General features: G+C 40.1%; 1 protein-coding gene across 23 annotated transcripts in view; it reads left to right on the top strand.

The window, feature by feature from the left end:
* Nucleotides 1–21,121, top strand: part of MBNL2 (muscleblind like splicing regulator 2) — a 156,835-nt gene that overhangs the window by 39,176 nt on the left and 96,538 nt on the right. For 21 of the 23 annotated variants that reach the window (XM_069467642.1, XM_069467641.1, XM_069467640.1 and 18 more), the window contains one exon: nt 9,183–9,960. The exons of 1 other annotated variant lie outside the window; for it this stretch is intronic. In XM_069467642.1, coding sequence (XP_069323743.1) covers nt 9,787–9,960 — 174 coding nt within the window. In that variant the 5' untranslated portion in view covers nt 9,183–9,786. Of the gene's footprint in view, nt 1–803; nt 895–9,182; nt 9,961–21,121 lie in introns of all 23 variants that reach the window. One more of the 23 variants, XM_069467651.1, reaches the window with a different exon arrangement.

Raw genomic sequence — 21,121 nt, 5'->3', positions numbered from 1 at the left:
CACGATTTGCACTGGGGACCACACCATCCCGAAGGAACGCTGTGGAAGCTTAAAGGAGCATTTTGTTTTCTATTGTCCAGATGCCTGAGGGAATCCCTGGAATTTAATGGACCAGAGTGAAAAGTTTGACATCTTGCAATGGACGTGACTCCCTCAGAGCGAAGGATCAGCCTGCATCTCATGTGACTTTTGAGCATCCTGCTGCACATTCTCATACTTTAGAAGGCCCATTTATAATGATGGGTGTCAAAGTCTTAACTCCATTTTGCATATTCAGAACAAGTTTTAGTTTTATTTTTTAATTTCTAGACAGTCTTAGTATAACTGAATTTTTCAAGAATGTTACAGCTGTGCACATTGAGATACAATTATTCTTTAACTTGATAGGAACTTCATCAGAAATTGCTCAGCATTTGGAAAAGCCACATTTGTCATACGTGGGTCAGTCTGCATTTGTGCTGGTCACACTCATAATAGCACTGCAAACATATAGGTGTCAGCTTCTGATACTTCATTATGTCTTCTAATATGCTGTGCTTTAGCACTGAAATTTTAAACTGTATATTCTTTTTTTTTTTTTTTTTTTTTTTTTTTGAGACAGAGTCTCACTCTGTTGCCCAGGCTAGAGTGAGTGCCATGGCGTCAGCCTAGCTCACAGCAACCTCAAACTCCTGGGCTCAAGCGATCCTCCTGTCTCAGCCTCCCGAGTAGCTGGGACTACAGGCATGCACCACCATGCCCGGCTAGTTTTTTCTATATGTATTTTTAGCTGTCCATATAATTTCTTTCTATTTTTTTAGTAGAGATGGGGTCTCGCTCTTGCTCAGGCTGGTCTTGAACTCCTGACCTCAAGTGATCCGCCCACCTCGGCCTCCCAGAGTGCTAGGATTACAGGCGTGAGCCACCGCGCCCGGCCTAAACTGTATATTCTTAATTGTACAAAATTACTTGCCTTTGATATCTTAGTTACTGCCGTATGTATAGTCATGGAAATAGATTAATTTTTGCAGAAAAATATAAAAAGTGTTTGTTGGCTACACTATTTATTATTTTCATTTATGTTACAAAAATTTTGTCCCAAAAGCGTGTGTTGGCATCTGTGGGTGTGCAGGCAGATGAAATGGCCATGAGGCTGGTCAGTGGAGAGGGGGAAGGACACAGGTCAGCTGAACGCAGTCCTGCCTAGCAGTGCCTGCAGCCGAGGAAGGAAGTGGAAGTTCTAACAAAGACTTCCCCGGGAATTCAGGGCTGGATTTCAGCCGGCAGATCGATAATTGTTCTGTCTGGCTGCAGCCATTGGTTCCTGGACATCCAGGAAACCAGTAAGTGCAATGTCAGTCTTGAACGGTATCTAATATAATTGTTTTTATTCTAATAACAGCATCGCCTAACTGAATTATAAATATTTGGATAGAAAACACAGACGCAGTGAAAAACAAAATTTGAATACAAATATGTGTTGAATATATTACATCTGGCTGTAGTTTAGAAGTATATTTAGAAATCTCCCCTCTTCATACTGAAGATGAGATTTCATTCCCCACCCATTCCTGGCAATGGCAATGAAAATGGGCTTGAAATTTTCACATCTTAAAATGAGCCCTAGATTTTATGAATTTTCCACTTGTACTTTAAGACATAAGATATATGAAAAATATTTTAATTGGGAATTTCTCCTTTTATTACCTTTATCATGGAACAAATGTTGGCTTATCTGACTCATCTGTGACCTTAGGTGTCCCTGTGTTTTATTTGGAAATTTATTTAAAAGTATGCTTAAAAGAACAAAGTGCCATTAAAATGAAGATGTCATTGTCAGTCATGGTTCTTTCCCTACTTAGAAGGAATGAGGGTTTGGAGTTAGTTCAGAAGAGGACTTCCCAAGGCTGTGTAGCTGTGTCTACCTCACATTCTCGGCAGGATTTCATAGCTTGTACTCATCTTTAGAGAAAGAGCCTTTCTACTTTCTTTCTCGTATACTTCATTGATTTTGGAAAAAATAATGACTTTAAGTGCATAACAGTTATTTCCATCTGCTATTTGTGAGTGCGTGTGTGTGTGTGTGTGTGTGTATGCATGTAGATGTCTTTTAAGAACTAATGTTAGTAAAAGGTAGGTACCATATAGGGCTAGGTAGCATATAGAGAGTACTGATGACATACTGCTAAATATATTTTGGTCGCAGTACATGTGTTTATGGCTTAGGTATTACTATCTCCTTGAGGACAAGGAAACTGAAGCTCAGAGAGGTTAGGTAACATCACACAGCTATTCAGATACAGAGGACAGACTAGAATCCAGGGTAGAAAAGTTAGTTCTTTTCTTATCTCTAAACTAAGCAGAACATGCGAAGCACAATTTTGTTTATATTAGCCAATTTAAAGGTATCTAGAAAGAAAAACCTTTGAAAAGACAATCTCTTTTGCTGCCCGCCTCAATCGGGTTCTTTCTTTCGTTTGCATTGGAATCTCCCTCACGTCTGTGTCTTTTTTGGTCCATTGAGCTTCCTGTGGGAAGGCCCCAGCGAGGAGCCGCTTCTCGGTGGCTGTGATTACAGGGCAATATTACACCCCACTCCTGGGGGTCAAGTGGCTCTCAGCCCCGGTACTTCAGCTGGCAGCTCCTCCGGGTCCCTCTCCAGCCCAGGCGTCTGCCTCCGATAGGTTCAGGATGCGGCCAAGCCATTGATCAGCAGAGAGAGCACATTGAGAGCTATTTTAAATGAGGCTCCAGAAATAGAGGTGGGGATGCTTGAACATCAAGCCACTCACAGGAAGGAAAAATTATTTTTGAAAATATATTTTAAGAATTTAAAAATTAAAAATAGGAAACCCAGAGATTCCAAAAATTAGAAAGAGGAAAGTCAAGGAGATAAGGTTTCTTTATTGTAATTAGATTTATACAAAATAAAATTAAAGACATCTTATAAATTACTTAAAGGATAATGAGTCCTTGACTGTCTGACTCTGAGATAGGTTTGTTTTCCAAGGATCCTTTAATCAGCTCCCTAGGAGGTCAATGTCTGGAAGACAGCAAAACTATCGGAGATGACCCGCAAGTAAACTAGAGGAGCTGTGTATGCAAAATTGTTTCTCTTAAGGCTGTCTTAAATTTTGATCAATCTCTGTCTCAAGATCGGACGTGATTGATGTTTTTCCCTTCAAAAATGTACAAACTGTCTACAGAGCGTTGGCACGGTGGGCGGGGACACCTGGGGGCCACAGCCCAGGCTTGTCTGAGAGGTGTGGAATGAAGGGAGGTCACCTCCTTGCAGAGCAAAAGGCCTGGCTTGCCAAACTTGCCCTGCGTAATTTAGCAGCTATAAAATAACGTGAGCAACAAATTCTTTCATATAATCAAAAGTTACAGCTTTCTGAAAATCTAACCCTTAGAAAGAAGAGTTTTAAATATATTTTTGAAAAATGAAGTGTCATGTAAGTAAAGACCCTAAAAATAGCTGGGGATTATTTTGTAGAGTTGAACTTCAAGTCCTTTGGCATTTCAGGAAATACTACAGAGCCTCGTTTCTTGATGTTCGAACTTCAATCTTGCATTTCCCTTAAAGATGAGTCAAGGGATAAACGTGTGTATTCCTTATACCAAGTGCTGTCTGGAGGGATGGGGGGACTACAAAGCGGCCTCTTCCCACTGAGGACCGAGATGCTGGTCACCAAGGGCCACTCGTCCCTTTAAAGTGGTCCTTTCTCAGACAAGGGTCCGTAAGACAAGGCCCCACCCACCCCCACCAAAGGCCTGCTTCATCCTGAATGAAGTCTCTAGGGCTGTGGGTTAGTCTATTTTCTAATTCTAGAATGAAGCCTTATCTGAAACAAGCCTCTCAGGTGTTTTCTGTTATCTAGATTTGTTTTGCTTTGTTTTTATTGATCAGAAACACAGCCTCGGGGTGGGGGGGCAGCCCCCAGCCAGCAGCCAACAGGTTGTAGGAATCAGGGAACCCGAGGTCCTGCGGGCACCTCAGAGCAGCCCCCTTTGTTCTTTCCCTGCCAGCAGGACCCTGGTGTCAGCAAAGAATCCTTATCACTGGGTTCTCAAACTCCAGCGTGCATCAGTCACCCCCTGAGGGCTTGTTCAAACGCAGATTGCTGGGCCTCGCCAGCTGCCAGAGTTTCTGACTCAGGATGTCTGGGGTGCGGCCTGAGAGTCTGCATTTCTGACAAGTTCCCAGGGGCGGCTGCTGCTGGCCCAGGTGCTACACTTTGAAAATCACTGTGTGAAGGATTTTGGGTTTTCAGGCTCAAATAGTTAGTTCATCTCTGGGGCAGGTCCCCACCCTCAACCTACTTGGCAAGGGCAAGCCCCTGTTGGAATTTTCCTACAGATAATACTGAAATGCCCTATTCAGAGCATTATTTCTCCAGCTTAGACTTTGGTGCACAGTAAAATGCAAATGTTCCTTGGAGGAGGATCAGGAGCTCATTCAACAAACATTTGTCCAGCATGTTCTACATACCAGGTACTGAGCTGAACTCTGGGGATTCAAAAATAATAGAGAACGTCTATTATTATCTGCACGGGGCAGAGCCTGTAGGAGTTTACACTGGGGGTGGGGGCAGTGGGGGAAATCAGTATGTACCGTTTTTGTGAATTAAGGAGCGATGATCTCTGTCTGAAAATAATTTCCAGGCAGTGTTTAAAGAAAGGCTGCAAGAGAGAATCAGATGACCCTTCCAGGGCAAGTCCTGTCCTCTGCCATGAGAGGGCTTAGCCAGGCGGGTTTCTGAATGTGCGGAGAGGAAGAGGAAAGGGCGTGCGGAGGCAGAGGAAGAAACGGAAGGCCAGAGAAAAAACCAGGGACAGCTACTTCCAAATTCTGCCTGGGTTCTGCACAGGAAGGAGCCAATTAGGGTGGGATTGTTTGGGATACTGGAAATAAAACTGAAACACAAGTCAAAAGAAGTGAGGAAAATAAAAGGATAGGCAAACCAGTGAGAGAGACTTACACAGAAAGAACTGGAAAATAATATGAGCGGAGACCCTGCTTCCCAGTTCAGCCCAGAAACTTCTGGGAAAGGTTACTGGTGACCTGCATATTACCAGGGCCAATGCCATTATACATGGAACCGTTTTGGAAATTAGAAGAAGGTGCCCTCTCCAGACAGATGCATTATTAACAAGGGCCCCTCTGGGCAGACGAACTTGAAAATGCTGCCCCTTCCTCCCGGCTCAGCCAGGGCACCCAGAATGGAAACAGCAGCCGCATTTCCATCAGGCTCTCGAAGGAAGCAGCCTCCCCCTCAGAGTGTTTGATCAATCTGTGCTTCCCACCCAGCGTGACTGCTCGGCACTCACTTTCCAGTTAACAGCAGCTGGAGGCAGAAAGCAGGCGGTCGGCTTTTGTAGTGATGCTTGGGGAGATCTCTGAGGGTCCCTCAGGCGACAGGAGAAAGGCGGTCTGAGGAGCGAGGCCTGCTCCAGACACGGGCCCCAGGTACCCTGGGCGGGCAGACCTTAGATCTCTAGGAATGGTCCTGCTCTCAGAGTCTGTGGCTGGAGCAGACCCACCCCGGGCACAGCCCCAGTCATCCCTACAGAACTACTGAGAGAGAGGAAGCCTGAAAGTGGATTTCATTAATAAATATTTATAAAGCGACTTTTTTTTTATCACTTTGCTTTGGGACACTTTACTGTTTACAAAGTACTTTTATATTTCCCTTATAATCTGTTTTTCATGCAGCAACTATGTAAAACATAGGCAGGAACTATTATCAACATTTTACAGATGAAAAAGGCCGATCTCAGGAAAACCGACCTACTCAATGTTATGTGACAAGGAATCTTGGCAAAGTAAAGACTGGAAGCTGGTTCTTAGGACAGGGTACTTTCCACCATTCCAGAAAGTTCTGTTGAGTGATAGAAGAAATGCAAAAGCCCCTGAGACAGTGCCATCAATAGAAATAGAATGTGAGCTACATAGTAATTTGGAATTTTCTAGTGATAAAAAAGAAGCAAGTGAGATTAATTTTAATAATATTTAACCCAATGTATTGAAAATTATCAATTCACCATGTAATAAATGTTAATAATATATTTTCATATTTTTTTCATAGTAGGTCTTTGAACTCAGTGTGTATTTTACCTTTAGAACACATCTCAATTTGGATGCTAAATTTTCATTGGAAATACTCCATCTGTATTTGGAGTTCATAAAGTTTGCAATTGAAAAAATAGATTCATATACTCAAGTTGGTCTAATCATACTTAAAAGTTTTTCACTGATGGAATTGAGGGTCAGTTTTTAAGTTAAATTTACATTAGTTAAGAATAAATAAAAATGTAAAAGTTAGGCCCTCCGTCACACTAGGCATGTTCCAAGTGCTCAGTAGCCACCTGTAGCTGGTGGCCCCTGTAATGGACAGCGAGGCTGTAACACACACCCCTTCCTCCCAGGAACTTGCAGTCTAGTAGGTCCAACATTCAGTCAGGTCTGTGTGTCAGCATATTTCAGTCCTGTCCCTTAATTACCGCAGTAAAATGTGGCCTTCCCCATCCTCACCCATCTTTGTCCATCTCCTTGGGTGGCCCCACCCTAACCTGGTTAAGTTTGCTCTTCCACTTTCCCACAGCTGCCTTCCTGTCCCCACTCCTTGTGACGGCCCAAGGAGGCAGTGTCTGATAAGAGTAACTACACAACTTTTAGGATAGGAACAGAGAACAATGGGAAAGAGTGGGTTCGGGAAGCTATGACAGCAATACGTTTATGTGTGCTATGGTGCACACCCCTTTCCTTTCCTGAATGTCTTCGACTTACAAGTGACTCTGGCCACCAGAAAGTTTGGCTACCTTTGCTGTTGAACGCAAGTTTATCTTCCAGACAAATACTGCATGATCTCACTTATAGATTTGAAGTGTTCTCTCAACTAAGAAATGATAAGTATGTGAGCTAATGCCTATGTTAATTAGCTCCATGTAACTATTTCACAATTTATACATATTTCAAAACACATTGTACACGAAACACATATACAATTTTTATTTGTCAGTAAAAAGAAATGCATAATTTGTTTTGTAACAAGAAAATTTATCTTCATAGAGTATGACAATCTAAATTCTGGTGGGATTTTCATAGTAAGGAGAAATGAGAATCTGTTTCTCCCAGGGGGGAAAAATGTCTTTTAAATCTATAAGTATAAGCAGAAGCATACCGCATCCACTGGGCTGCACTGGAAGCATGGCTCCTGTGTGGTTTTTAGGCATAGCTGAGGAATTATTCATGCCAGCTATGCATAAATACTCGTGTTGCCTGTTCTTTCCTATATGTGGAGCCTCGGGAGAGACTCCACTGCCTTGGAGGATGAGCATTATCTCATCTTTGCTCTCCTGTAACCTATCTCAGGGCCTGGTATGTAGGACTCAGGGCTCTTATATAATATTTTGCAAATATGGACTGAATATGTTCAGCCCATCATTGAAACCCCCTTATACTAGTGGCTGGTCTCACTCACACAAGCAGGAATGTCTCCTTGTCCCTTGTTCTCCTCACCCTTTGTTCTCCCCTGGGATTAGAGGTGGGGGTGGAGGGAATGAAGATGCAAGTCCAGGCTGGTTTAGGAAACCTGACCCAGAGTGGATCTGGTTATTAAACTCATCTTCTTAAGCTCCCTAACTTAAGCTAGTTGATGTTCGCTGCTGTGAACACAATGCTGCCAAACAGACATGCAGGAGCCTGCCTCGATCCCTCAAATATTTTATAATTGAAGTTAGCTCTGTGGCATAGCTTTCAAGGTTGTCTGTTTCCTTAAATGCACACACAATTATCACTCATGCAAACACTTTTACTACTTGAAAGAATTATTGAAATGAAGTAGCATTTCCCGCTAGTCCCAAGACATGTCCTGCTAAAGAAATGTTCCTTGATCAGATACATTTGAGACCCCATTGCAGCTCCTCCCCTGTTTCCAACTCACCAGACACTGCAGCCAGGGACAGCCCTAGTGTAAGGAAGCTTGTTTGGCATGATTTACCCAGAGGTAACTGAACTTAACTGATTTAGGGATACGCTTTTTCAGGAAACACCTGTGAACCCCTTAAAAATTATTGTTTTCTGAACTTATTTGGTACATGCCTATTTTTAAAAATTTTTTCATGCCAATTTTAAATAATTGATTTCCAGTTTTCATTAAGTTCGTCTTAGCTATAAATTCTCTAGAAGGACCTCAAGGCTAAGCAAATATGTAAGGTAGCATGTGGCACATGTAATTTATGAAAATGATCAACTTCTGGACTCCAGCCCTGTATTCATGAGTGTCTCAGTAATTATAAATTTTTAGTGTTCCAATAATTTAATAAGCTTTGAGAAAATTAAAAGAAACTGAAGACGCTTATTTTAGAAATCTGAACTCTAATTATATGTGTGTTAGAGACGTGTTTTAACTCCAGCATTCCATGTAACAGAGCATTTTTAGATGATGACTCAGTTAAAAACTAAACTGAACTGAACTAAAACTAACTGACATTCATTCAGTCATCAGTTAAATCAGTCAATAAGTGTATCTTGAGGATCTGATATATACCATGGACTGAGGCTCTGGGGGTACAGAAGTGAAAGCTACAAAGCATAGTTCTCGCCCCGAGAGTGCTTACAGCATAAAGCGAAGACTAACGTTAAGCAAGGACCAGTGGTAGCGAGGATGTATTAAGATATCCGAAAATAAATATCAGGATGCTCTTACCTATCCATGTCTAAGTTCAAAACTCTGTAAAATAGAAAGGACATAAAGAACAAGGAGCCCACACTTTATCCAAAATGGCAATATCTTTTTTACATAGGAGAGACACATCCCAAATAATTGTTTATAGCATTCCCAACAATAAAATCAATAGCCTAAATGTGAAATTAATTGGAAGCCACAGTTCTAATACACTGTTTTGGCGATTAAGCACATTAGATTGAATTGTTTCAGAAGGCCTAATTATTGTGTCTCCCACACTCATCTATTTGAGTCATTCCTAACTTTTGGACTGCTGCCTAGATCATTCTGCAGTACGGTTTCAGTTTCGTGTTTTGTTTTTTTTTTTCTTAACGCATAACTTTTCTCATTATACTCAATGCCCAAAGCTCTAAGCGGCACATTTGCAAACTCTTGATAAGAGTTAAATAGTTTGTTGAAGTGTTCATCCTATTGAGTTTGGGTATCAGTTGATGTTTTATTTGTGTTTTGCAGGTTCATGATTTAAAAGTGCCTGTGTGAAGTCACTTTTGCTGGAAACTGCAGCCTGGGAGCTCTTTTGGTGTTCACATCTTGTTTTTCTGTCAAGCATACTTTACCCTGACCTTATGAGTGGATGAAGATACCTCAGTTGTCTGACTTTGCCAATCGCTTCATTTCAGAATTTAAAAAGGGGGAAGAAAAAGAAATCCTGCTAAAATATGAACATCTGAGTGGCTTATTTTCCATCATCATCAATAGCTGTGAGTGTCAGAACTAATATTCTCCCAAGGAGTGCCATGATATTGAAGTCACTTTATTAAAAACAGTTATATCTGCAAAACAGTCAAGAGACTTGGACATTTAAAGCCAGAGATGACACAGAGCATGCTTCCACTGCGGCCCACTGCCTTCAGGTGGGACATATTGATTGATGAGTGACTGCCTGCCGATACCTTCTCTCCTCACTCTGCTCCCTGGATTGGACTTCATTAAGCAATTTATCGCTTACCTTCAGACTTACATGTGGGAGTTTTCACAGCAGTAGTTTTGGAATCATTAGAACTTGGATTGATTTCATCATTTAACAGAAACTAACAGCCCGAACTACTTTATCATCATGGCTTTGAACGTTGCCCCAGTCAGAGATACAAAATGGCTGACGTTGGAAGTCTGCAGACAATTTCAAAGGGGAACGTGCTCACGCTCCGATGAAGAATGCAAATTTGCTCATCCCCCGAAAAGTTGCCAGGTTGAAAATGGAAGAGTAATCGCCTGCTTTGATTCCTTAAAGGTAAGAGAGTGCGTTTTATGTGTCATTTCAATGCCACATTGGACTTCCATGGCACTTTTACAGAAGTTTAAAAATCACTTTTAGATTCTGTTTTCTTGTTTGTGGTGACTGTTGAAAGATTTTCACTCCAACTTTTTCCTATGAGGCGTATATAAATTTTTTACATATCCGTGTTTAAATTAAAAATACATGATGATGTATTTCTGGTCTGGCATGACATTCATGTACCCAAGAGTTTTAAATCAAAGTCTGGCTTGTGACAACTGAAGATAAATATTTTATTAACATTTGATCTTCTGGAGGTTATAGAAAGGTGAAGAAATTGAATGTGTCACTTTTATGTGCCAACTATTCTGACTTACTTCTCGAAGAATGTTCTGTTCTTGTGCCTTGCTTTCTTGACCAAGTGCTTTCTAAAACACTTCTTTGAAAATTTGTCACAGCTAACAGAAATTATTAAGTGCACATTCAATACTCGATACTTGAGAACCTACTTCATGTGAGTTCTATAACAAAAGGAACTGCTGTGATTCAGATGGCACCCTTGATGAGCTGACTGTCTGGCAAGGGAAATACAGCACATCAGCAAATAACTACAACATAAGAAGAAAGAGACAGTGCCTTGAGGGAAGACTAGAGGGAGAAAACACTTACATGGGAGGCCACAGAAGAGAGCTGTTTTCCAGCTGACTGTTTCAACAAATGTTTTTGGAGGCTATAGCACCTGAGTTGTATACTGAGTTGGGTAGAGTTTGGACTTGAAGACATAAGGGAATTTAAAGAAACATCTGTAAGTGGGATGATTTAACGCATAATGCTTTGGGGGTTATTTAGCCCTAAAATTGTGGTGCTATGAATCCCAGATTGTCTAGGACAGTCCTATAGGCATAATAATAGTGTTTTCAATAGTGATAAGTAAGTAATAGTGATAAGTAAGACACATAGCATAAAAAGAGCTTAGTGTTTACGTCTCTGTAAGACTTCAATACATTTGCCAAACCATTAAAAAAATTGTTTATCAATGCTCTTGATATATAATTTGAGAAATCATAGTGCTGTGAGTTTACAAGATAGTGTGACCTTATCCTATTCTTGGGTGTTGAAGGGACTGGATATGTCCTTTGGAAGAATTTCATCTTAAGTAAAAAATTATATCTTATAAGACTCATAAGTCAAAATGTATCACTCTTGTAAGTATAAGACTTCAAACCATATATTTAAATATAACTTAAAGTGAAAATCTTTCAATACACTCAAAGCAGAAGAATACATTTCCAGCTCGACAGAAGTCTTTTAAGGGTAAAATTTTGACAAATTAGATCTGTTATCTACATCAATAGATACCCTATTTTATTCCTTTTTTATCATAAAAGGTTTATTAGACTAGATTGTAACTTTAAAATTATGAATCATTTTGCCTAAAATGTAAATGAATAGATAGATAAATCATAAATCATAAAAACTGTAGCCATTTGTATATTAGTATTTATTTTGCCTTTAGTCAAAAAAGTAAACCAAGTCTGTATTTGCCTCTCTGATTATCACCAATAGAAATATTCACTATAAAAAGCAGTGTAGATTGAAAACTAGATCATAAGAGCTTCAAGATATAAAAACAGGTCAGAGATGAGAAATTAATTTTCCAGGTCACTCCCCATTCCTTCATTTTATTAATCCAAGCCTTCCCTGGTTATATATTCAATATTAAACATCACCATTTTTGCAAGTTTCTTAAAACTTTATATTTTTAAACTAGTTAGAGAAATATGGGGAAAATATTCCCAACCTATTAAGGCCAAGTATTTCTTGAACATCAACAGGGCAACAACTCTTATATCCTTATAATTCATTATATCACTGTGGATTTGCTAGGACCACAGTTGTTTCAGGAGTCCAACCCATAGGATAAACAAAGTGAACAATTTAGTATAAAAACATGAACCAAACTATGAGAATGTTGAACACTATTCAAGTAAAAAGGCATTTTGAAAATCACTTCCAGAAGTGTCTAGTAGAACTTTGTCAGGTGTTGAAGCATAGTTACAAAGTTCCTCAAGTTATGAGTTTACCTTTAGAATTGTAAAATTTCAGGTTATTTAATTTGAGTACGATGTCATATATTTTTAAAGTTGCCCAACTGAAAAGAATGTGAAAAGAGCCCGCTGGCGCAGGAGTGAGACAGGCCCCAGTCTAGATGCCTGCTTGGCCACTTCCCAGGCTTAGGTGGATTATTTATGACTTCTTGACTTTGTTTCCTCATCAGTAAAATGAGGATATTCACCAGTGAAATTGGCTGAAGTATGCGCAGTCTCTAGCACCACCGCGCTGTGGTGGCAGATTCGCCTTGCAAGATTGTTGTAAGGATTGCAAGCTTTGACCACAGCTCTGACAAATTAGAAAGATGTTCCAAAAAATAGAAGCTAGAAAGAAGAATAATGGTGATGATAATTATGAAGCTATTTCACTTTATTTCACTTAATATATTAAGAAAGACAGTGTTGCCCAGTGGAACCAGCCTGCCATAGAGGTAAACAGCAAGGGCTTTCAAGTCAGACGGATCAGGGCTTGGGTGAATCCTGGCTGGAGCACGGGCTAGCTGTAATATTTGGGACCAGTTACATTACCTCCTTGATTTCAGTTTCCTCTTACATAATATTGATATAAAAATTCCTACTTTAGAAGGTTACTTCAAGGAATACTTGGCTTAAGATATCCCCACATGAACATGTTAGGAACTGGCAGTGTTGGTTTCTTTTCCTTCATAATAAACTATCCCAGCATAGTCATTAATTTTGATGACAAACTTCAAAGGCAGGATGTGTCCAACTCTTAATGTGTCCAAACTCTTGAGAATCAGCCGTGTGAATGCCAGCACCTCAGTCATGCAAATTAATCGTGACATGAAAAGAAATGAGATTTGAGGCAGACATCATTTTTGTTGTTATTTATTACAAGATACTTTCTGCAAACACTGTGGGCTGTTTATTTATATTCATAACTGTGAAAGGAATCTGTGTTGGCCTATCAGTATGGGGACAAGTCAACGTGAGTCGTTTTGGTTGTCGTTTATATGTTATTTGTAGATACGTGTAAACCTTCCATAAGTACTAAAACAAATTTGTAAAGAGATTTGCTGAGGTTTCTGGAAAGAGAATTGTACATATATAAATGCATTTGTAAAAGATGTTTTAGAAAATATGGTGACATCTGTGCATTATTCACAACTGTTACCTTGTTGCATTTTATGTGAAACAGTGGGCACAAAAGCAGCTGTGATATTTTTTTTGGAACTTCCAGTATTATAATGAACAATAGACAGCATTTAACTATTTTCTGGAAGGCCAGGTACATTCCAGAACACTCTGTTCCACAAGTTAGGTTAACTTGACAAAATGCAAATTGTTTCATGAGCAATCAACTCCCTGCAGCAAAGGCCTTGACCAAGTGAACACTTTCTCTGATGCCTCTATGATCCGTGAAACAGTTTTCCTCACAGTTAAGATGTTGGAGATTTTTCTTTTCAGACTCTTTCTCCTACAATTGGTAGGAATTAATCTGGACTATTTGGCAAATTGAAACATCTGGAAAAGAGTACATGAATTACTTTTAATGTTTATTGAGACTAAAGGTTTCAGTATTTGCCACTTTTATCAAGTATTTATTAACTTAAACATTTGAATTCAAACTCAGCTTAAAAAAAGGAAAGAATTTTAAAAATCATATTGCTAATTTTGGTTAAAAACACTAAGAGTAGTTGGGAAAAATTTAGACAATTTTTAGAAATTTAGACATAACGTTTCATAATAAAAATTAGCTCAGCGGCAGCAGAATTCTTTTAACACCCAAATCAGATGGTGCCTCGCCTCTGTTCAGATCTTTTCGTGATTTCCCATCCACCCCAAAGCAGTCCCAGAACACGCCCAGCAGGCTCTGCCTTAGGGTGTTTGCACTTGCTCTTTACCCTGCTCGGATAGATACTCTTGCCTCAGTTGTATGAATAGCTTGTTTCCTTCTTTCCTTCAGGTTTCTGATCAAAAATGCCAGCTTACTAGTGAAGCCTTTCTGCCTACTTTATTCAAATGGTAATTCCGCCATGGCTGGGATTTCATTTACTCCTCACTTGGCTTTACTATCATCCCTAACTCCAGCATCTATGATGTACTAGATTTTTATTTGTTTATTGGTTTATCATCTGTCTCCCTTCTCCACTCTGCTAGAGCATAAGCTCCATGTGGATATCTGTTGTGATCACTGTTGTATCCCCGGAGCTTAGAACAGTGTCTTACACATAATAGATGCTCAGTAAATATTTGTTGAGTGGAATGTTCAGCATGTTCATCAAGAAAGTATTTAAGCCTCTCAGACAGGGCTGCTGCATATGATTGTATGGGGGTCCACTGGAAACTCATTATAGTCTACAGGATCTACACCCCCTAGAGTTGTGCAGTGCACAACCTGTGTAGCCATGTGCTGTGGCCCTGTTGTCAATATCCCAGTGGATTTCAAAGTCAGGGAGCTCTGTGTAGGAATCTGGAGACCCAGGTGTGACTCTGGCAGTATAATGCAACATCGACAAATTGACAAGTAAGTCATTTGATTTTCTCTGCATGGTGATTCAAGCTGCATGTGACGTGGAAGCTACTTGTTTCCTACTCTCCCATTCTTTCTAAATTTCAAAGATGTAAAAAAGTAGATTTTGCTGTTTTACCTATGGGGTGCTAGCTATAAGTTTGCTGATGGCAAATAAAATTTAGTCTTGTTATTTATGGATGGTAGTTTCAAAATTAAAAGTGATAGATACTGATCGTTTCGGAGAGTTCTTAAAAACATACCAAAAACTATCAAAATATGTATTTGGCCTTGACTTTAAGTTCATGTGCTTGAATTGCCACTGGGCTCTTAAATAAAGGCAAATTCTTTGTAGAAATTGCTTGAGGGTTTTCTAAATTATAGGCTTAATTTTGGCCTGATTTGCAAATATAATCTCAGACAAATTTTTTATTATTAATAGTAATTATTGTAGCCATATAGGCCTTCTATGTGTCAGACACTTTTCATGCATTATCTATTCCTTCCGATAACTCTGTCAGGAAGATATTATTAAATGAACTATACAGATGTAGATAAAGGTTCAAAACTTTAAGAAACTCACTTGCAACTACCAAACTTGTAAATGGTGGAGAAGGAGTATGACTCCAGGTAAGGATGGCTCCAAAGATGGTGTTATCCACTCCCTCCTCCTAACTCCTCTTACAGAATAAATCATGGTTGTGATTTGTTCTCAAATTCCTAATATCTTAATAATGTTCATATTTAACAAGTTTAGCATATTGAAAATGCAAAAAAAAAAAAAAAGTTCTAAAACAGAAGCCCCCAGGAGCAAACCTGTTTAGGTACTAGATATTTAAATATTTTAAAAAGAGAGAAACTGTAAAAGAAAGCAAGGCACATGTTGTATTTGCTTTGTATGTGTCTGTATACAAACATTATAGCATCACTTACTGGATCTCTGTAACAAAAATGGTTTTGTTCCAAGGCGTTGGTGTGTGTGTGCCCATGAGACTCTGAAATGTGTAAGTCAGCTTTAGAATGTAAGAGAGCGCGGGACAGGTTTGAGGATTCCTGGGCCCACTTATTGTACCTCCTACATAACAGGTCATTTCCCTATCATTAGGCTTCTGCCCTGTTGGGTAAATCAACTGCTTCCCGTGTGTGCCCTCCCTGGACACAACTCAGAAGTCCATGTCACAGTTTACTCCTGGAAGTCCGTGTCCCAGTACAAGCCTATGAGCTTCTGAAAGATAGGACTGTGTCTTACTTATTTTTGTGCCCCAGCACCTAGCATGGCATCTGGCTCATAGCAGAAATGTAATAATAGCCAAAGAATGCAGAAATGAACGAAGAACTCCTCACAACTTTCACAAATGGACTTACTGGTGATCAGTGACCACCAGACACAAAACTTCTGTGCATGACATTCTGCATTTTCTTTAACATCTCTCTTTCATCCGAGTAGAGTTTTCTTCTACTTTTTGCCGATAGTGTTCTCCTAGTTCTTTTGCCTTCCTATTTTACCTCTAATGCTTCCCGCTTCCCTCCCTTTCTCCCTGAGGATCTTTCCGAGACTCAGGATTGGTCTTTCCTCTTTTAGGTTCAGTCGTCCGCTCTGAAAGCTGATCAGCCTTCATGTATTCAATTCCCACCTCTGTGCCTGTGAATCCTGAATCTGGGTGTGTGTCCTTTCTGGCCACCTCGATGGCTCCAACTGCCTACTGAACATCTCCATCTGAATGGCCCCTTGTCACTTCCCCTTTAATATGTCTAGATCCAGACTCTTCCCCCTGCTTCCCCTACAAGCCGTCACCTCCCCTGGACAATGCTTTGTTTCCCAGGCACAAAACCTGACCACCATGGCCAGGAATAGTAGTCTTGTCTTGTCTTTCTTTAAAGTTCAGGTTGCAGGGAAGTATAACATCTTTAAGAATTAATCAAAACTAAGAAATCTTGACCCAGAAAAGAGCCCATACTCACTGACTATTGCAAACAATCTCACCGTCTCAAGGGTTTCATGTTTGCTTGTAAAAACTATCTATAGATTGCAAGTTAAGAAACCCTCATCTAACAAGAGATCTGAAACATTAAAGCAGGCACAAGAAGGCCAGAGAATCATTAAAGGTTCCTTTTGGTTATTTCACAAATTTGCCTAGGGCCAAGATTAGCACCAAATTCCTCCTAATACTCAAAATATTCTATGCTAAGGAAGGAGAAACATCTAGCTTTCAGTACAAGAGGAAAAATATTGCTCCCTATCTGTGAGCAGGTGGAATCAGTTTCGATGCCTTGAGTGAACAAAGAGATGAGGATTTTCAGGGCATCAGGCAGCCACTTAAATGTCTTACTCAGGGATAACATATAGGTGGCATGGGTAAGGCCACTTTGCGGGAGGGATGCCTACATTCTAGCCCAGTTTAGAATTAAGAGTTAGACAAGATAATCTCTGTATTTGTTTCCCAGGACTGTCATAAGAAAGTGCCACAAACTGTGTGGCTTGAAACAACAGAAATTTATTCTCTTACAGATCTGGAGGCCAGAAGTCCAAAGTCAGGGTGCTGACAGGGTCATTCTCCCTCGGACGTCTCTGGGGATGGGGGTTGCCTCTTCCAGTTTCTGGTAGCCCCGTGTGTTCCTTGGCTTGTGGCTGCATCACTCCAATCTCTGTTCCCTCTTCCTGTGTGTCTCTTTTTACATCATCTTCCCTCTGTTTGAGGCTGTGTCCAAATTTGTCCTTCTCATAAGGACACTGGTTATATTATACCAGAGGCCCCACCTTCTCTAGTATGACCTCATCTTAACTTAATAGATTACGCCTACCACTACCCTATTTCCAAATAAAGTCACATTCTGAGGAACTGGGGATAGGACTTCAACATATGTTTTGGGGCATACAATTCAACCATAACAATAGTATACACACCTAGAAAACATCAGAAATCCAACACTGAAGTCTAATTCATCTAATTATTGGAGTTGGCAAGAGACGAGAGTCTTGCAGATGAAGGAATGATGATAAACTGGCATTCTATGATTATAACATTCCTGGTTAAAACATGTACAAGTAGATAAAAATAACTCATGAAGAAAAATAGCAAAACTTATTTTCACCTAAAAACTAATGGAGTGCAGTATCAATTTTAATTTTAATTACATTCTTTAATAATTACATTTATTTATTACTCACTTCACCTTGGGCAGTGCTGCTAACTTTTGTTAGCCTGTGTATTGGTTCTTATAAAACCATTTCCCGTTAAGGCTTAAGGAGAAAGAAATAGCTATCATGTTAAAAGTTTTGTTTAATCTATTTTTTTCTAAAAATGGAAATAGTCAGCATTTTGTCAGTACCATTCTTCTTTCATTCAAACTTTTGTTCTTGTCTTAGAATTTTTTTTTAAGTGCAGTGACACAGTAGAAAGCAAAGATTTAAAATAAAAGCCCTGGCCTGGGAATCTTCATCGGAACCCTGGCTTTGCTACATGTCACTTTATATCATTTTACCTCTCTGGGCTCTAGGTGCCTCACTAATATTCCTTCATCCATTTATTTATTCCTTCATTTATTCCCTCTTTAAATAAACAGAAAGTGCAAACTAAAAAGGAACCAGGAAGGTAATATGAATGAGTAACTCAGCTCTCAGAGTTGGGGAGACTTAGGGATTGCTGGAGACTGCAGAAAAGTCACCAAAGAGTACATATCCCCTCTAAAGATGGCAGCTGCTGCTCAGCTAGGACAGCTGTTGCCCTCCTTGTGATAATCCAGGTGATTTTTAAAAAGAACCAGGGATTCAAATTTTGATGTGAAGTATCTCTATTTCTGATCTTGACAATCAATTAAAATATTTTTAAACCTTGGAGTCCCAACAAAAGACATTATAGGTTGGATTCAGCCAGTAGACTGCCATATTTAACCTCCGAAATAAACAAATATTGATCAGGCACTGCTAAACACTTAGGAACGTCATAGAGTACATCACTTCTTCCACCAAGAGAGATAACTGAGGACGCAGTGAACGTCTGAACTGCTCTTCATCATCCTTGGAAGACTTTGTTCACCCTGCTTTGGTGATTCACACTTATCTGTTTTTCCCCTTTCCCACTGACCACTCCTTCTTTGTCTCCCTTCCTGAATCTTCCTCCTCTCCTGACCTCTAAATGCTGGAGTCTCTCCAGGCTCAGTCCCTGGACATATTCTCTACATTTCTTTGCACCCATAGTGGACATCTTACTCTTCTTACCTCCAAGCATGTTCTTGCCATAATGTCTTTGTATCTGCTGGTCCATCTGCCAGAAAACTTGACTCTCTAGATAACCTCATCCAATCCAATGAGCACAGACGTTTTCTACATGCTGAACATTTCTTAGGTCCTATCTCAGCATCTCCTGATTTCTCCCCTTAACCTTAGACTCGTGTATTCAATTGCCTACTTGACATCTGCACTTGGATATTTAAGTGACATCTCAAATTCAATAATTCCATTAACAACTTCTTAATTCCGCATTCAAACTAGTGTTCGCAGTGGACCCATTCTCAGTAGATGGTACCATTCATTCAGTTGATTGGGTCAAACACCTTGAAACTCAGCTTGATTGTTCTTTTACCATTACTGCCATGACCCACCCATTATAAGTCCTACTCTTTCTGTCTTCAAAATGTATCCTAAACTGGAGCACTTTTCATCACCTCTTCATGACCATCCTGACCCAAACCACCACCGCATCTCATAGGGACTTTTATCATAGCCTCCAGTAGCTCTCACTTTGCCATTCCCTACTCTAGCAGACAGAGTGACCCTTTTAAAATGTAAGTCACAGCATGCCAGTCTCCTGCTCAAAACTTTCCAATAGTTTCCGTTTCATTTTATGAAATCTGAAGTCCCTTAAGGCCCTATGTGATATGTGATCTGGTACCTGCTATATTTCTGGCCCCACAGATCTGCCACTCCCCGCCTCCACCCATGCTCTAGTCACATTGGCTGTTTACTCTCTGGGGCCTTTGCACTGGCCGTTCACTCCACCTGGAATGCTCTTCCCCCAGGTAACTGCAAGCCTCAGCTCTTCACGTTATTCTAGTCTTTGCTTAAATGTCACATATCTACCCATGAAAGCACCACCAAGTTACCTTTTCTTTTCTTTTCTTTTTTCTTTTTTTTTTGAGATAGACTCTCACTCTTTTGCCTGGGCTAGAGTGCAGTGGTGTCATCATAGCTCATAGCAACCTCAATCTCCTGGACTCAAGTAATCCTCCTGCCTCAGCCTTCTGAGTAGCTGGGACTATAGGCACTTGACACTACACTTGACTAATATTTCCATTTTTTGTAGACCCAAGGTCTTGCTATGTTGCCCAGGCTGGTCTTAAACTCCTGGCCTCTAGCAATCCTCCCACCTCAGCCACCAAAAGTGCTAGGATTATAGGTGTGCACCACTGGGCCTAGCCCCAGAATTATCTTTAAATGACGTTATCTATCTACCTGTCTCTGCATTATCTATATTTTCCACTAGAATGTAAAGCTGTAAGGTAGGGATCTAACTGCTGTATCCTTGTACCTGGCAGCTGTTGGGTACACAATCATATTTGTACATGAATAAATATATTCTTGTATCCTAAATTTTTAGATATAACTTCCAATAAAATTCAAATCACTTTTCTGGCTACTCCATTTCTCCCACTAATTTACAAACATAAAAACATCAATGTTAAAGGCATTGTAAAGATAGGGCTTTTTGGTTTACAACTACAGTCCCCAACCCCTGGGCTGTGGCCTGTTAGGAACTGGGCTGCACAGCCGAGGGTGAGCAAGCTAAGCTTCATCTGTATTTGCAGCCACTCCCCATCACTCACTCGCCTCATCGGATAAACTCCACCTCCTGTCAGACCAGCGATGGCATTAGATTCTCATAGGAGTGCGAACCCTACTGTAAACTGTGCATTTGAGGGAAGTAGGTTGCACACTCCTTATGAGAATCTAGTGCCTGATGATCTGAGGTGGAGCTGAGGTGGTGACACTAGCACTGGGAGCAGCTGCAAATACAGATTATCATTAGCAGAGAGGTTTGACTGCACAATAAATGTAATGTGCTTGAATCATCTCGAAACCATCCCCCTTGCCCCCGGTCCATGGAAAAATTGTCTTCTATAAAACCAGTACCTGGTGCCAAAAAGGTTGGGGACCACTTGTTTACAACTCAAAAGGTGTTTATGGGTCATGTTCACATTTATAGTTAGCCTAACAGGCAGGTCACATGGAGACTTGTTCACAAGTGTCAACTAAGAACTATTAAAATTCATGGAGTGGCTTGTTGGGCCCAAAAGCCCGCCCATAGACTGATGCTGGTGTTTGATAAAATTTTCACTAATATGCTATAAAATAAGGACACTGAAGTACGTTTTTCTCATAAAGGTAAACTCATTCAATTTAAAGGTTGTTTTTAATTGATATATAAGTGTACATATTTATGGGGTGCATAGTAATATTTTAATGCACACAATGTATAGTGATCAGATCAAGGTAACTAGCATATCTGTCATCTCAGATACTTCAATCTTTGTGTTGGGAACATTCAATATCCTTCTTCTTGCTATTTGTAACTATGTAATGTGTTATTATTGA

Source organism: Eulemur rufifrons, chromosome 4 (assembly GCF_041146395.1).
Source record: "Eulemur rufifrons isolate Redbay chromosome 4, OSU_ERuf_1, whole genome shotgun sequence".
Taxonomy (NCBI): Eukaryota; Metazoa; Chordata; class Mammalia; order Primates; family Lemuridae; genus Eulemur; species Eulemur rufifrons.
This window is presented reverse-complemented; position numbering and strand designations above follow the sequence as displayed.